This window comes from Equus przewalskii, chromosome 26 (genome assembly GCF_037783145.1).
Source record: "Equus przewalskii isolate Varuska chromosome 26, EquPr2, whole genome shotgun sequence".
NCBI classification, from domain to species: Eukaryota; Metazoa; Chordata; class Mammalia; order Perissodactyla; family Equidae; genus Equus; species Equus przewalskii.
This window is the reverse complement of record NC_091856.1, coordinates 18,838,340-18,856,160: the sequence shown is the minus strand read 5'-3', so window position 1 is coordinate 18,856,160 and position 17,821 is coordinate 18,838,340. Positions and strand designations below refer to the sequence as shown.

General features: G+C 57.7%; 1 protein-coding gene across 5 annotated transcripts in view; it reads right to left on the bottom strand.

Annotated features, from left to right (window-relative positions):
• Positions 1 to 17,821, bottom strand: part of COL27A1 (collagen type XXVII alpha 1 chain) — a 142,186-nt gene that overhangs the window by 74,198 nt on the left and 50,167 nt on the right. For all 5 annotated transcript variants that reach the window (XM_070596334.1, XM_070596333.1, XM_070596338.1 and 2 more), the window contains 3 exons: positions 9,044 to 9,097; positions 6,707 to 6,751; positions 109 to 162 (listed from right to left, as the gene is read on the bottom strand). In XM_070596334.1, coding sequence (XP_070452435.1) covers positions 109 to 162; positions 6,707 to 6,751; positions 9,044 to 9,097 — 153 coding nt within the window. The remainder of the gene's footprint in view (positions 1 to 108; positions 163 to 6,706; positions 6,752 to 9,043; positions 9,098 to 17,821) is intronic.

Sequence of the window (17,821 nt, the reverse complement as noted above, 5' to 3'; positions counted from 1 at the left end):
CCCCAACCTTGTCTCAGGGCACCCTTCCTTCTGGCCTGAAATGGGTCAGGGGGTGCCCAGTTGGGACAAGGCCCAGAATAGGCCAAATGGGGTGTGGGTCCTGTTTACCTTCATGCCCTTGGGTCCTGGGTAGCCAATCGGGCCCAAAACTCCCATGTCGCCCTGGGAAGAGAAAGAGAAGAGGATGCTGTGAGAGGCCGGCCTGGGAAGGATGGTTCCTGGGTCCCTGGGGCTGGGCTTCTGAGGGTGCATCCCCACCGGGCTGCTCCTGGAATCAGGAATGCTCCTCATTCTGTTTACCTCCACTGAAGAGCTGGAATAAATTTCACAGACTTCCTTTCTCAAGTTCATTTCTTGGTTGCTGTTGCTCCCTCACCGCTTCTCTGCATCTCATACCAGAAATTAGATCTTTCTATGGCACATTAGATTCTTTACATCTTGCACCAGCTAAGGGCCTCAGGGCATTTCCCTTGATTTCTTTGGACTTCAATCTCCCCAACCATGAAATGGGGGTCAGTGATGCCTCCCAGCGCCTCAGCTTATAGCAAAACCAGACCCCTTGGGCTCATCTCTCCTCTGTGATGGATCTAAGTCTCTGGCTGCTGTGTGAACTCAATCCATGTGCTTGACCTCTCTGGGCCTCAGTTTCCCACGTCCTTGAGTCAGGCTCCATGGAGGCCCCGGGGAAGGGCCCTGAAGCATTGGAGGAACAAAGTCTGCCCCAGGTGGCCGGGCTGGAGAAGGGGTTCCCGTCTGAGCTGCCTGCAGATGCCTGGGAGGGAGGCGGGCAGACAATGAGCAATCACATTCCTGCCTTCCTCCTGCAGACACGCCGAGGGGCCTGTGCAGCGGAACGCCCCCCAGGAGACAGACAAGGAAGGGCAGGGTCCACAGTCCACAGTCGGCAGCGTGGCACCCCGCCACTACCCCCAACCTCCACCCCAGAATGACTTCGATCAGCTGAGGCGGACGCTGGAGTCTGGCCGGGGGCCCTGCCGTGGACTGGCTGTGTGGTCTTGGGCCAAACCCTTCCCGTCTCTGAACCTCAGGATCCCCACCTGATTGGGTCAAAGCAAACCTTTTAGGGAGCCTTTGCTAAGAATGGCTGCTTTCAGTTCCCACCAAGTCATGTTCCCACTGAGCAAAGGCGGTCTCGGCTCAGCAGGTAATCACAGGCACATGAACACTGCGCTGAGCACTTGCCGTGCGTCAGACCGACGGCTCCTCCCCGCAGCCCTTAGAGATGGGTCTACGACTATCCCCATTTTACAGAGGAGGAAACTGAGGCTCTGAGAGGTTAGGGCTGGAGCAAATCTGGGCAGATCTGGGATTCCCACCAGGCAGCCCGTGTCCAGAGCTTCCAGGCCATTGTGAAGTAATCTTTGGAGGGAAAGGAGAGAAGGGAGCGAAGGAGCCAGGATCGCTGGCCGGGGAGAGGCTGGAGTCAGAGGAAAAGCCAGCCCTGCGGAGAACTGCCCCCGGGCCGGCCTCCTCTCCCCCTCTCTTTTCCTGGAGGAAGGGAGAGAGGGGTGGCCCGCCCAGAGCTCCCCATGGAGCACAAATAAACAGAGCAGGCTCTGCCGCAGCAGCCGCTCCAACTGGGGCCCGGGCGCGGGCAGGGGACCAGCCAGCAGCTCCAGGAACTCAGGCGCCTTCGTCCCCACTCCAGGCCTGCGGACGGCTGGTGGTGTGGGGACCAAATCCAGTGCAGGCCCCGGGAGCCACAGCAGCACCACGCTCCCCTGCACGCACTCCCACCTCTGCAGGCCTCCCCAAGGGGGTCTGGGTGGGATGGGGGGCAGGGACCAGTGGAGGCATCCCGCCCCAAGGGGCAAGGGATCCGTGGAAAAGGGACTGTGGCTGCAGGACACCCGAGGAAAAGGTGGCAGCTCATTTAGAGCAGGTCATCCCCATGTCAGCGGGACCCCCTTGCCGGGCTATAAAAGCATTTGGGGGAGGAACGGAGAAAACGCCAGGCCACTTTCACCCCAGGACGGCCCACAGGGCAGCAGTCTGCTCTGCGCTAGACGCCCCCGCGGGCGGCTTGGCCAAGCAACACACATAAAATCATGTCCCCACAAGAAAGAACAATGAGTAATGCCCTTTGTGTGGATCCTGCTCCCCCTTCCACCTCAACTCCCCGACAGCGCGCTATACACTTCGCCCTTCATCTCGCTGACTCCCCCCGAGAACACGACCAACCACATCTGCGACCATTTAAAGAGCTCCTACTGCATGCCAGACACCACACGCCACACTCTGACGTCCCGTTAAACCCTCGCTGGAGGCTCGGGGGCTCACCAGCTGCTCAGGGTTGCCCCGGGAGGTCAGCACCATTCCTAGTCCCATTCCATCTTACAGATGAGAAAACTGAGGCTCAGAGGGAGGGAGGTGAAGCAAGCAACGAGGAGGGGGCAGAGGCAGGACCAGAACCCAGGTCTGTCTGTCTGTCTGTCTGTCTGGCCCCACAGTCCACGCACGCTGGCCCTGACTGACTCTGTTTATGCCAATAAACGACCCAAGGATGCCTTTCCTCATTGAAGTCACTCACAAGTGACAGCGCGTGAGGTCAGCTTCAGATTCAGAAATGGGCGTGAGTTCCGCTCTGACCTATGCCAGGGGGCTCTCCAGGGGCCCCCAAAGAAAACCTGGGTGGTGCCGGTGCCCACCCTTCAGGGCAGACTTGCTGGCAGGGCCCCGCTCCTTCTCTCACACATCTTACCTTCCTGCCCTGCAGGTCCTCCAGTTGTGACATTGTGGCCACTGTTTCCTACACCCAGTGTTCTGCCCTGTGCTCATGCTGTTAATGCCCATTTGTCCTTCCGCCACCTGCAGCGTCAGCCTCACTGCCCAGACCTCGCGGCCAGGTCAGGCCCCTGCTGTCACGACCACTTATGTGTGTGCTGATGTGGCCACTGCCTGCCCCGTGGCCCAGAGGAGGAGCTCATGAAAAGTGGCTTAATGCCTGGGTGGTCTTGCTAACCACCATCTTTCACCCAGAACAGCCCCTGGCGCTGCCCAGTCCACATTCTCGCGCATCTGCCGCCTCTGTTCAGCACAGCAGTCGTGCCTCTAGAGCTGGCCGGGTGGTGTGGTGCAGCGGTGAAGAGTGGGAGCTGCGCACACAGGCCCAAGTCCAGCTTACTGGCTGTGTGACCTTGGGCAGGTGCTTCAGCCTCTCTGAGCCTTGGTTTCCTTCACTGTGCAATGGCAATCCCACTTCCTACCCTCGAAGGTTTGCTGTGATAATTAAATACTTAGCATGGGGCCCAGTAAATGTCAGTTAGGGGGGTTCCTGACCTTGCTTTATAGTCAAGGAAACAAAGCCAGACCATCGTTAAGTGACACAACATGGCGGACTTGTCCACTATACCCCACATGTTGGGTTTTGGCCAGATCACATATTCTTTGGGCCTCATTAAATGGAGGAGCCAAAATTCCTTCTGTGTCACTCACAAGGAAAAAGGCAGAAATTTTCTCTGTTGAGCAGATTCTGGAATCAGGCACACATTTCTTGAGGGCCGGACAAAGGGTTTCAAGTACTCAAAGGGGGCTGTTTCAAGGCAGTTCCCCTCAGAGGCTGCAGGAGAGCACACGGACCTGGGTTGCAAGTCCCTAGCTGGTGACCTCGGGCCCCAGCCTACCCGTCTGGGTGACCGGGCTCCCCCAGCCTGATGCATGTCAGGCACACGCAGGGCAGACAGACGCTCCGTCAATGTTAGTCTGTCCTCTCGCGCCCTTCCTCCCGGCTGCAAGGACCCCGGGGGACAGGGGAAGTTTCGGCTCCTGTCTGCATGCAAATTGCTGCAGCTGACTAGGCAGAAGGTATTGAATAAATCTGACTCACCACTAAAACGATAATCAATATGTGGACTTCCCATTTGCTCAGCAAAAAAACCACGTCCTCTGGAAGACCATAGGTGACTCGCAATCCCTTATCCCCTTTAACGCCTCATTAGAAAATTCCTTCCCTTTCCAGCTCTGGGGGAGGCACAGAAGTAGCTGTTCCACAAACTGAGGGAGGCATGCCCAGGGTGCACCTCCAGCTCAGAGCCCTTGGAAGGGGAGCGGGGAGAGGAGGCCCCGGACCAGGAGGTGGGAGACTGGGCTCCCCTTGAGCCTCCAGCCTCTCCTGCCTTGTGTGTGACCTTGACCAAGGGCCTCGGGTTTCCCATCTGCCAAATGGGACTCTCCTAAGAGATACGGCGAAGAGTGGTCAGAGTGAGCAAATAAAAATACAAGATGCTCGGTTAAAATTTGAATGTCAGATCAACAATGGATGATATTTTAGTATAAGTGTGTTCTAAATGTTGCATCCGACACTCAAATTTCACTGGGTGCCTTGTATTTTATCTGGCAACCCTAAGTGTGGAGAGGAAAGAGGAGCCTAGGTGGGAAGAAGCTTTGCAAAGAGTCAGGAGGGCCAAGGGCTGTGATGGAGTCAGTCTCCAGAATCTGCATGTCTTTGGCCAAGCAATATTCTTGCCTCTCTCACGACCCAACCTAGTGGACGCCGAGACAATGACAAATGAGAACACGTGCCAAGGATGACAGCCAGGATATGTAAACATCCCTTCAGAAAAGATTTGGCGTTTCGCCTGAAGAAGGAGCTTGGGGAGAAGAGACAATGACCATCTTTCCATCTCCACAGCCTTTCCCAGGGGCCGGGAGATGACTCGGGCTAAAGCCACAAGAAAATCTTACACAATGGGAGCACTGTGAAAACGGGAGGGAGCTTCCGAAACCAGGGCACTCAAGTTGGAATTGAACGACCTTATGACCAAGACGCTCCAGAAGGGACTCCTGCTGAGCCCAGAGTAGGCTGGGCTGGGAGACTTCAGAGGTCCCCAGGAACTCAGCTTCTCTAACTCTCATTGCAGATACTTCTTCTTCCAAAACATCTAGGTCAGCGCCTGGTGTCCAAAAAGGTGCTCCGCAAAGGACATCAGTGATGACAAATGTGTGACTCGCGTGTTGACACTTGCTCATCCCGAGCCAAGGCAGACATCAGTAATCAATTGCAGCACCCTTTCCCACTGAATTCCAATGTGACTTTGAAATCTTTCTCAATGTGGCGATCCTGACAGCTGCTACCAGGCACCAAATAGCTTGTGTGTGTGTGTGAAATCATTATCACCGTCATCATCATCATCATCAACTACTATTATTATAACTAGCACTTCCGGGTGCTTGCTATATACTAGATACTTTATATATACTTGTTCCTTTAAACTTTCACAACCATCCTCCAACTTAGGTACCAATACTATCCCCATTTACAGATGAAGAAATTGAGGCCGGGGGCGTTTAGAAATCTGCTCAGAACTGTGGTCCCAGGCATCTGATTCCAGGAGCTGCCCTCTTGCCCACGGGACTGGACTGGACTGTGTATCATGGCCTGATAAGAGTGGGCACAATGATCCCATTGTACAGCGGGGTCCCTGAGGCTCAGGGAAGTGAGGCCATAACTGAGGACCACAGAGCCAGAAGGCGGCGAGGCCAGGATTCGGACACAGGTCATCTGACCCTCCGACCCGACTCCGCCCAGGTTCTGCTCCCGTCCACCTGAGCGGGAGCAGACTGTCACTGGGGGCCTCCGGGCCCTCCTCCCAGGCCTGGCGTCCCCTGAACAATGGACCCTCCTGCTCCCCTAGGGTTTCCTCCAGTCTCCCTCTGAACAGAATTTCTCGGCACAGTTGCTGGAGTGGTCAAAGCTGGCAGCCCATTTGTCAAACTACGGAATAGTCTCTTTGTGTCCCTCCATGGCCCCCAGACTCAAGCCCCATGAGGAATGATCCAGAGGACGGAGCAGAGGGGGCATCAGACCCTCGGGAAAGCTCCTGGAGTCATTTCCCAGGCTAGGGCCTCTCACCAGCCCTCGGGGCTGCCCCAAGGTCAAGGCTCACCCTTGGAAGGCCCAGTGGGGGGCCCTGGTTTTGGCTAATAGAACCGCTCCACCAGGCCTACCCCACCCTAGATGGAGTCAGAGGTCAGACTGCCTCCCACCTCCCTGTGTACAAGCCTCTCTGAGTCCCAGGCACGTCAGGAAGTAATAACAATAGTTAATATAACAATATTTTCCACAGTGCTAGACTCTGCCAGGGACTGTACACGCGACACCTCATTTAATCCTCACAATCTCCCCAGGAGGATTCTAATATCATCCCTGTTTTATAGCTGAGGAACTAAGGCTCAGAGAGGCTAAGTGACTTGGCCCAGGTCACACAGCCAGGATGTGGCAGAGTTGTGACTTGAACTCAGGTGGTCTGGCTCTAAAGTCACTGCTTTGAAGAAAAAGATGGAGAAGACGGCCCAACGTGGCCCGGAGCCTCAGCGACTGCCAGTCACTTCCTTCCTCTGGACCTGAAGCACCTCACCTGTCGAATGGGCGTGCCATCACCTGCCTAGACCTCCTTGCAGAGCGGACAGGCAGCAGGTGTGAAAGTACATGGGCAGTCCCATGCTCCAAGCGCCCACCGCCATTTAACCAATGAAGAAAGGGGCTCAGAGAAGCTAGGGGATCCACCTGAGGCCACACAGCAGGGCCTGCCTCCCTCAGCTCCCTGCCCAGATTGGTCTGTCCTGCTCCCTCAACTCCTCCTGAGGTTTGATGAGACACGGGCCTTTTCAGCAAGACTCGTCCCCTGCTCCCCACACCCTGCCTCCTGGCACTTCCCCTCCCCTCCCCAGTCATCGGGGTACTTACCATGAGGCCGGGGACTCCCGGGGGTCCTGGCAGGCCCAGCTCTCCCTGCAGACAGAGATCAAAGCGGTTACTGGCCCTGTCTCCCTCCGGGGCCTCTCCCTCCACACTGTCCTTCAAGCAAGCACCTGGCGGAATCCTTCGGAGCTGACCACTCCTTGTCCCTGACCAGTGGCTCTCCTGAGCCTGGCTGGAGTTGGGACGAGACCTTGTCCCCACTCCGCCATCAGTTTTCCACATCTGTAAAAAGGGGAAGGCTGGATTTCCCACATCCAGTACCTGCCCACTGTCAGCGTGAAAAGATGGGTGGCATCCTGATGTGGGTAAGAAAGACGTGCAGGATGCTCCACCCAGGAGACGTCAATCTCCAGGGATAGAGGGAAACACTGACGCTGCGGGGCTCAAGCGATGGGCCCAAGGTCAAGTGCAAGGAAATGACACAGCGTCGGGGGCTCCCAGCTGAGAGTCACCGGGCAGGTCTCCCTCCCTCCCTCTCTCAGCCAGGAGACGCTGGGGACCCTTCCAGAAGCCCCCCACCACCAGAAGGCAGCTCCAGGGTTTCGGCCTTCCAGGGCCTCTGAGATGCTGGAGAGGGCTCTGGTCTGGGAGTCAGGAGACGAGGCAGTGTGTGCTGCAGTGGGCATTTTCTTTTATCCTCATCTCTAAAAATGGACCTTCAACTGCTTGCTCCAGAAAAGAGGGGAGAGGGGTTTGGGTCAAGCTCAAAATGCAAAGGCAGGAATAAAAACAGGGGGCCTAGCAAGGGTGAATATCCATGAGAACTGCCCACATCCTCCAAGTGGTTTGTCTTCCTTCCTCTGTGCAATCCCAGGGCTGCTCAGACAGGGGGTTGTCATTACTACAGCCATCAAGAAGGGGCAGAGGCGAGAAGCAGCCTTGGCTTTACAACCAGGGAGCTGAGGCTCAGGGAGGGCAAGTGACTTGTCCAAGGTCACTCAGCAACATTGTGGCAGAGCTGGGGCCACACGTGAGGTCCACTTTCTGCTCCTCTAGGCCATGAGTACACAGACACCCCCGCCCCTCCCCAAGGGGACTTCCAGGGTGACATCATGTATTACAAGGGTTAATCAGTAACCGATCTGCGGAAGGGAAGGCCCTGATTTCTCCCCTCTGTGCCTTTGCCGGCTCTTTCCTCCACCTGGAATGTCCCTCGCCTCTCTCCTCATCCCAATTCCAACGTCATCGTCCCCAGGAATCTTCCCTGTGCCTCTCTCCCTCTTCTACAGCCCCTGGGACCTCTTCAGTTCCAGCCACCTCACTCCGCCCTGTGCGATGGGCCGGGGAGACAGCCATGAGCTCCTCGAGGGCAGGACACATGCCGGGTTACTCCCTCCTGTGTATGACAGCTCCATCCAGCGCACACTTGTCATGGACCAAACCCCTTCCCTGCCCCCACCCCTCTCACTCCATCCACACAGCCACGCTCAGAGCGAGCATTCTGGTCCCGCCCCCTGATTTACAGATAAGGCCATTCAAAGAGGCGAGCTGATTTGTCCAAGCTTCCACGCCTGGCAAGCGGTGCAGCAAGATTAAAACTCAGGGCTTAGGCCCCCAAGCGAGGCGGGGGCTCAGCCCCAGTGGGATCCGTCTCAGGGAGCATTCGTGAAATTGAAATTAGCACATCATCAGGGGCTGATGATGGACCCAGCGGCCACCTCCCTAGAGGGCACAGCTGGGCACAGCTGCTCAGGTGGGAAGCCCCCAGGAGAGATGGGGGACATGGCAGGTGTTCCGAAGAGCTCTGGACGTGGCCTGCACCCCCAGGCAGAGAATGAGCTTCCTGTCCCACCACAGCCTGAGCCCGGGACAGGAAGGGAAAGGCGGGCTCAGATCCCCGGGGGCGGGCTGACCTGGCTCCTCGATGGGCCTCCAATTATTTACAAACTCTATAAACACGCCTGTGCTGGAGATTTCTGTCCGCCTCGGCTCTTCTCTCCACACAGGCCTGCAAACCATCTGCTTCCCAGGCTGCTGTCGTCCCGTAAACATTTCTGATGCTTCTTAAGATGGCAGTAGCTCTGGCTGCCCCAGTGGGGAGGGACCCCTGGGTCTTCTGAAGTCCTCAGGGATGGGGCACAGCCCGGGGCTTTGGGATCAGTGGGTTCAGTGGGTTCAGTGGGCTGGGGGGCTCTGCTGGGGGGCCACAGGGCATCCGTAGCAGCCAGGAGCCTGGGGTCAAGAGAAGTCATGCTCTTTGTCCAAGGGCACACAGCTAGGTGGCGGGGCTGGGATTGAACCCCCGTTTTCTGAGCCCAAAGCTTGGGTTCCTGAAACCCACAGGGCTGGCTCTGAATCTCTTTAAAAACGTGAAATACTTACAGGGTTTCCGTCCAGTCCAGGAGGGCCTCTCTCCCCAAAATCTCCAGGAAACCCCTGAGGGCATGAGAGAGAGAAAACATCTGCACATGAGTGTCTGGGCCTGTGGGGCGGCTTTGATCCAACCCCCAGGGGACACAAGGACACGTCCATGCTGTTTCGCTCCTTGGCTCCGGGATCTGGGCAGGCAGTGGGGTCCCACGTCACCCCTGTGCCCTCAACAAACACCCCATGTAAAGAGCTTCTCAAGGACTGGCTACGGCGGGGGGCCCCTGGCCAGAGAACCCTCTTCTTCTCTGCTCAGAAGCTCTGGAAAGAACCTTGTCCCCTGCTCTCCAGTGGAAACGCCAACCCCGCAGTGCAAGCCCTGGTCCAAATGGAGAGCGGGGTCAGGAAGCGGCTGTAGGCCTGGAGAGGTCGCTGACTCACTGAGAGTCTTAAGAGTCTCCTTGGGCCTCAGTTTCCCCACTGGTCAAAGAAGGGAAGCCCTCTGAGGCATCTTCCAGCTCAGACCTTCTATGGTTGTGACGGGCTCTTCCAAAACCACCCCTTGGAATCACAATCCCCATTTTACAGATACAGAAAGTGAGGCTCCAAAAGGGTAAGTGTCAAGATCGCACAAGTTCACACCACCAGCGAACATCAGCCCCGCGGCCACAGGTAAGTGTCTCGGCAGCTCTGAGGCCAGGCCACCGATCTGGCCCCCTCACCTCTTCTTGACCCCATTCCAGACTCTCTGGGGAGACGGGCAGCTGGAAAAACATCGGCTGTGGGGATGCCTCCGGGGGCCGGGGGAGAGGGAGAGCACGCCACCGGACTTCAAAAGGAAAAGACAGTCCTCGTGCTCGGAATTCAGGGAAACCTGCTCTCCTCCCCTCCTGAATTCAAATCGTTGTTTTTCCAGGGAAATTGAATGAAAAACAAGCACATGTTTTTCCGACCAAGTGGATGCCCGAGCTGTTCAAACAGTAACAATTCCTCAAGGAGGATGGTTGTGTTTCTGGTTTCTAAAGCGACCTGGGGAATCCAGCGAGGAGATCAGCCCTAAAAACTAAACTCAAACCAATTACGCCGTCTATCCTGGCTGAGCAAAGAGACCTCGAGACGTGTGTGCATCCAGGCCTGGAGCTTTGCCTCAGCCTGCAAACCTTGTGGTTGTTAGTGCCATCGCGTGGATTCCCACTCCTAATGACCCTGCGGACAAGAGAGGGGAACCCTGCCCGGTTTTTTTGGCGCCATCCTCTTGCCCTCCAGCACTATGTCAGACGGTGCCCCACTGCCGTTCACAGGGTTTGCATGGGCAATTTTTTCGGAAGAGGGTGGCCAGGTCCTTCTTCCTAGTCTGTCTTAGTCTGGAAGCTCCACTGAAACCTGTCCACCATGGTGACCCTGCTGGGGTTTGAGATCTGGTGGCATAGCTTTCAGCATCACAGCTACAGGCAGCCTCCATAGTACGACAGCCAGATGGGGGGTGTGGTTCCCTGACTGGGAAATGAACCCCAGCCGCAGTGGTGAGAGCGCCGAATCTTAACCCCTGGACCACCAGGGCAATCCTACTCCCCTCACATCCCTCCTCTGTCAGGAAGCCCTCTTGGATGAGAAAGGTGGGAGATGACATGGACCCTACGGGAGGTGTGGCTCATTCAGACACTGAACGGAGGAGACGAGGACGTATTCCAACCATGCGTCCATCAGCGACGGGGACGTCCTCTGAGAAATGCGTCGTTAGGCAATTTCGTCGTTACGCGATCATCCTAGAGTGTACTCATCCAGCCCAGATGGTACAGCCTGCTACACACCCAGGCTGCGTAGGACTGACCTTACGGGACCACCATCATGTACGGGTCTGTCCTTGACCAGACTGTCATCACGTGGTGCCCGACTGTAAGGAGATCTGGACCAAGCCGGTCACTTCTTAGGCACAACTTCACTTGCCTTTGACATCCATCCTTGAGGGCAAGGTTATCAGTGCCATGTGACAGATGGGGAAACTGAGGCTCAGAGAGGAAATGTCCCTTGGTCAAAGCCAAAAAGCAAGTTTGTGGCAGAGCTGGGCCCAGATCCCACCTCTCTGGACTCTGCCGTGTCTGTGTGAGCTGTGCACGGGCAGATTCCGGCATGCAGAAGCTGCTCGAATGTGTGCCCGACTGGTTTCAGAGGGTGGCAGAGGGGTGTGTGTGTATGTGTGTGTGTATGTGCACAGGCCCATGTCCAGATCAAGTCTCTGTGGGGTACTCCTGACCCTATCTAAGATTCCTCTCCCCACATCCTTGGGGTCTCTCCTGGCAAATTCCAGCCTCACCCCAATCCAGCCCCTCTTCGTCATGCCGTACGGTGGATCCCTCTCCTCCTGGGACAGGCGACACCAGCCGGGTGGGCTGTGGTCAGGGGAAACTTCTAAAGGCACTGAGGTTGGGGCAGGGGGCCTGGCAGGAGAGGAGGACAACCCCTCTCGGGGCACGAGGGGGATGCTGTCCAGCTGGGCATCTGGCTGACTCCACATGGCCCACGAGGGGCAGGACTTGGGAGTCCCGTGCTCCAAGTCCAGCGTCTGGAGACAGCCTGGGTACTCACCCCAGCTCGCCTCCAGCCTGGCTGTGTCACCCAGGCAGACCCTGGCCTGACTCTGCGTCGAGCTCAGGCTGGGGGCTGTAACGTCTAAGACCCCTTTCAGCTTGGCCCAAGCCCTAGACGAGGCCTGGGAGGAAGGGGCCCCTTGGGCTAGGCGCAGGACTGCCTCCCAGCCGGGGCAAGATGCTGACCCTGACAGCATCCCCCGGGCACCGAGCCTGGCTGCAGCGCCTGTCCACTCACAGCCAGCAGCCCCCGGGCAGCTCTAGAGCGTGTGGCTCTGCATTCGGAGGCCACGCCAGGCTGGCTTGAGAACTCCTCTCAGACCCAACTGCTGGGCTCGCTTCCCCCACTAGGCTTGCGGACCAGAGCAACCCGATGCCAGTCCTGGCTCCACCACCCACGGGCCTCTCTGAGCCTCAGTGTCCTCTGCTGGGCATTGCGGAGCAGTAAGAGGAGGAGCCGAGATGTCACATGGAGGGCGAGCCCTTGCCGGCCCGTGGAGGCAGCAGCCGTGTGCGGGCACGTCCCCTGAGGTATAAGCGAGGGAGAGACCATCAGAAGGGTCAAAATCCCGAAGGGAGGCACTTGTGTAGACAAAATGCAGCCCACGTATCGCCCACGGGTGACCATAGTGGGATGATAAGAGTGACCGTAACAGCAAACTCCAATAGTCCAGTGAGATGTGGCCCCATTTTAGAGACGAGGAAACAGAGGTCCAGAGATGTTAGATCACTCGTCCAAAGTCACACAGCTAACGGACTAGCAGAGGCGCGATTTGAACCCAGGCAGTCTGACTCCAGAACCTGTTCTTTTAGCTATGACTGGACAGTGAACGCGCAGAATGGACTAGAGCCTGTGGTCTCTCAGCGGGCTCCTTCGAGCCCCGGGCTCGTGCGCCAGAGGGAAAGGCGCTCCTGATGCTGAGGACCCGTCTGCTTGTATGTGCGTGGTCGCCTCACGGCCCCACCCCTGTCTCCATCCGCAGTCTCCCTCCCTTCAGGAGTCCAGCAGAGGACTTCTGGGAATCTAGGATTTGTAATTAAAAGTGCAATGACTGGAAAAAAAAGACAGGAGCTTTAAAAATGCGGGAACAAAGCTTTGACTGGAACAACCATAGGTGGGCCAAGATGGAAAGACCCTAGCTGGTCCTGACATTCAACACCTCACTGCCCCAGTGGGGAGACTGAGGCCCCAAACAGGCCCAAGGCCCCATCACCCCGCTGGCCTGCCTCACCCCTTCATCCTGAGCAACATAGCCCATTTCTGACCCTGACGCTCAGCCAGGCTGGGTCTCAGAGAGGGGGTCGCCGAGCTGGGCACGCGGCCCCACCTCCACCCTGGCAGCTTCCCTCTGTCTGGCCACACCCGCCCGTGCATGACATGCGTTCCCAGCCTGGCCAGCAGCGGGACCTTTCCCCGCAGGCCTGAGCTCCTGGCGGCTGCAGGCTGGCCCGAGGCCCGAGGAATGAGCTGGGCGCCCTGCCGGGGCCCCAGCCACGTGGTCTCCCCGCTTCCCCGAGGTCAGGCCTCCCTGGGGAATGGGACGCCCGGGGCTTTGGGCAGAACAAGGCCCAGGAGGAGACCCGGCTCCACATTCCCTCTTGGCTACAGCAATTCCGAGGACGAGACATGAAGACAGGGGCAGTCCTTGTCACACACCCACGGCAGGACGCAAGGGCTGAGGAGGCCTCCGAGGGGTAGCTCGTCCGCTGCCTGGCCCCCAGGCAGTGTCTGCCCCGATGGTCTGCTCCAGAAGGTGGGATGCAGGCACGGGGCACGCCACAGCCTCCCGGATCAGAAGTCCTGCTGATGTCCGGAAGGCTCAGCAACCTGGCCTGCAGAATGGTCAGTCCTGCCCAACTCACCTGGCAGAGCTGGGCCAAAGAAGAGGTGCGATGCTGGAATCCAGCCCCTGGTAAAGCCTAACGTGCCATCACCCGCTAGTTAGGGTTTGTACCAACAGTGGGAATCCTTAATAACTTCTGGGAAGAGCCGCCAGAAGGATCTCAGAGACCTCTTGACGATGTTTAAATTCTCCAAAGTTGGGAAGTTCCTCCACACGTCTAACCTGCATCCTTGCTGCTGCGCTTGAACCAGCCCGTACTCTTCTCCAGAAGATGCGTGCTGACATGGAGAGGCCCCCGAGGTCCCCAGTACCCGTTTCTCACGATGCAGCGCATATTTTTACCCTGCCCTTTTGAAATCCACAGGGAATCCATCAAGAAGAGTCACTTCAGGGAACAAGGAGGAGAGAGGCAGGCAGAGTCCCCACCGGGATTCCGGGGTCACCAACAGCCCTGGGACAGCCCTAGCTCGAGTCTGGGACCCTGGGGACCACAGCCCCAGCTCCCAGCATCACACAGCTAAGACCTTCACCTGTCTGGCCTCAGTTCCCCCGCGTGGAGCCCACTCTGCTCCCTGCTCCCCGCAGTCTGAGAAATGCAGAGAGCTCTGAACTTGAAGTCAAAAGGCACCGTGTCAGAAGCCCCGTCCTGCGCTGGGCGGGCGTGTGGCCTTGGGCAAGTCCCAATTGTCCCTGAGCCACACACAGAGGGAGCTGGGGCCAGGGCTGGGCCTCTAAGCTTTAGGGTCTGCCTGCCTGAGTCACTACGTAAGAACAGCGTTGGCAGGCCTGGCCGGAGGCCACGAGAGGAGCCGTGAGCAACGGCTGGCCCTGCCACGCATTCCAGCAGGCTGACAGCAAATTCACAGAGCACCCGACAGAATTCACGGCAGCATCTTCCCAGCCCCCGTGACAGAGCCTTGTCTGGGAGGCAGGGCCTGGTCCCCAGCTCTGAGTGCCACTGTGCCGTGCCCTGAACAACCCAGGACAGCCCAGGAGAAATCCCTCCAGCTCCAGCAAGTTTGCAGCATCCTCCATTTGGACCCGTCCTCAGGGAACCACAGCACATTTCTCTTTCTGGCAGGTGACGTGAAGAGGAGAAGAGAGCCGTAGACTCAGCTTTCCTTTGAAGGCTGAGGATGTGAGCACAGAGAGGAGAAGGGTGATGTGGAGAGCACCCCGTACTAGCAAGCAAGGGTCCTGGCTTCGAGTCTTGACTCCGACACCGACTTGCTGTGTGACCTTGGGCACGTTGCTAACCTCTCTGAGCTATGTCTGCTCATCCGACATGGAGGTTGGGCCAGCTCATCCCTCCCATTCCTGCAGCTCTGATGCACTCTGACCCCTCCTGTCTCTTTCTCGGCTCCCATCAGCAGAAGACTCCAGCGCACCCTCCTTCCAACCTGGCAGCGAGGAGGCCGTGTGCACGGGCCTGAGGTCCTGCTTGCTGGAGGCAGACGGACCACAGCAGAATCAGCAGCGGCCCCGCCAGAAACGACGCTGGCTGCGATCCGGGACGAGGACTTCAGCTCATTCTCCCGACATTTCCTCTCGTTAATAAGCGCCCAGAAACCGCCCGGCCCTGGACTTGGACAAGAGAAAAGCCGTCACAGAAGGAGCCCCCAGCCCATCAGGCAGACGGAGGGTTCGGGAACGCTGGTGGCAGGGGGACGGCTCAGGGAGCGTGCGGGCTGAGGGCACGGCGGACTCGGAGGCCCGGCAGAGGCAGAGATGAAGCCCCAGGCACTCGGGGACACGAAGTCGTATTCCGGACACGTTCAATTCCACCCCACACAGAGCTGGCCCACTGCTGGCCACAGCGGTTGGACCAGAGTCCAGGGGACTTTCAGAGCCCTCAGGGGATGGTGAGGCCACAGGGCTGTCAGCCTGGAGGGAGGACAGTTCCTCCCACCCACACCTGACCCCCCAGTGCCGGGGACACCCCATCATGGAGGAGACGGTGGCATCTCAGGAGGTCAAAGGCACAGAGCCAGGAAGCAGAGCTGAGCTGTCGCAGGTTGACGGCTGACAAGACCGCGGGAAGTCTCTGGGCAAAAGGCTTTGACTGTCGCAGCCGCGGTCTACACATCCAGAAAATAGGTAGAAGCAATCCGACCTCAAAGAATCAGTGGGGGAATCCCATGCAGTTCGAACAGCACGCAGACAGAGGCGCCTCCATCCACCTCGCTTCGGGGGGTCTGTTTTGACTACAGTGTTATCCCCAGGGCCCCACACGTAGGAGGTGCTCCAGAAATTTCTATGGCACGAGAAATGAGTGAGTGGCCTCGTCTCACGTGCAGATGGGACAACGGTGCTGAGCATCTCAGACCCGGGGCTGCCTGCCTGGCTCTTTCAGCTCCAAGAAGAAAACAAGGCAGGCAGGGAGGAGGCGATGGCGGGGCCACGGGAGCAGGAAAGGGGAGATGGAGGCTGGAAGAGGACAGCCAAGGCACGGCCTTGGGGACGTCCCTTGTCGCAGCAGGTGGGGAAGAAGTCATGCACACCCAGGGTTTCCCGGTTCTGGCTTCCTCCATGCTCAGAAGACTCTGGAACCCACACCCACATCTGGGGCAAGAGGTGCCCCTCTGGCTGCTGCATTCTGACCCAGCTCCCACTCTGGGAAGCCACAGACCTTGGCCAGGTCATTTGCCCTCTGAGCCTCCATCTCATCTGTACGGTGACAAGGCCTGGGCCTCTGTGAGGCTCCCAGGATGGAGTCTGGGCTGATCTCCCATGGGTGGCACTGGAGGCGGACCTGAGTGATGGGACAGGGCCCAGATGAGATCATCTAATTCAGTCAACTGGCCCCCTTCTGCGACTGAAACTTTGGGAAAACAGGCCCAGAGAGGTGAAGCTGTTGGCTCGAAGTCACACAGCACACAGAAAGCCTCAGCCATCCATGAATCCACACATAGGAACAATGACTGCTACTATTTGTCGAGCACTTACTATGTGACAAGCACAAGGACCCCACGGGCTAGAAGCTATTATCCCTGTTTCTCAGCTGGGAGAACCACAGTTCAGAGAATTTCAGCCAATAATGCTCCTGCCCCAGGGCCTTTGCACCTGCTGTCCCCTCAACCTGGAATGCTCTTCCCCAGAGGGCCACATGGCTCCCATTCTCACCTCATTCAGGTTTCTCAAGAAGTGAGGAGGACTTCCTGGGCCAACTTCTTCAACAGCCCATACTCTAAAAACTCAGTCCCCCTACTCTGCTTCATCTTAACACTGAGCACCGTCTGACATGCAATCATTCATTCTCCACCCCCCCATTCAATCATGGTCTGTGTACCCATGAGAATGGGAACTGTGTGTTCACTGCTCAGCACCAAGCACACCATAGCACACACTCCATATTCACTGAATGAATGAATGAATGAACGAATGAATGAGTCTCCTTGCCCAAGGCCACCTGGCCTGAGGAGCAGATCCAGAGGCCAGCCCAGCCCTCGCAGACTCACCATGAAGCCAGAAGCCTCAGGTGCCACTCCTTGTCCAGATCTTAAGCGTCAGACCTCAGGCCTGGATGGGCTTTCGGCCACAGGGAGACCCACGTCTGAGCGGGAGGCGCCCCTCTCTCGGCTCCTTGAAGCCAGAACCTGGATCTTGCTCTTCTTTGTACCCCCACTCGGCCCCAGAGGGCTTAGATCCCTACACTGCAACAGGTAAGGTGCCCGCGAACACGCACGCCAACCCCCAAATCACAGATGGCCTCCTTTCCGGGGACCCCTGAGTGCTGCTGGCCCCCTTCCAGCCACCTCTCCAGTTCTAACCTCCCCGCAGTCCCATCTCCATCAACCACAAGCAAAGGGGGGGCCCAGACCTGGAGCCGATGGTGCTTCCAGGTCCAGGGGTCCCCCTGTAGGGCAGCGGCAGAGACCATTAAGCCACCAGGGGCTGGGTCTGAAAGAAGGATGGCTCAGTCACAGTCCTGGGTCTCTCTGCCTGGCTGCGGGGCCCTGGACACACCACCCCATCCTTCGGAGCCTCAGTTTCCCCTTGTAAATATGAGGTCATTGGAATGAATGACTTTCCCCCCAGGAAAGATTCTAGGAATCCATGTTTACAACATTATCGCCGACCAGTGAACCCGAGAGGCCACGTTGATGCACCACCGAGATCAGAAGCCGTGGAGACAAACCGAGTTAGAATCCTGGCTCCGTTAGTCACTCATTGTGAAACCGTGGGCCAGTTACCTAATTTCTCTGGGCCCTGGCTGTCTCTTCCTGCCCCGCAGACACCCGGACAAGGGGAAACACGATTTCCTGCCATGATGGAGAGTCACGGGCAAAGCTGGCATGTTGGGGGTTCCTGCTGAGCCCCTCCTGGGGGCACCCCTGCTGCGGGCCTGCCCACACCCCACT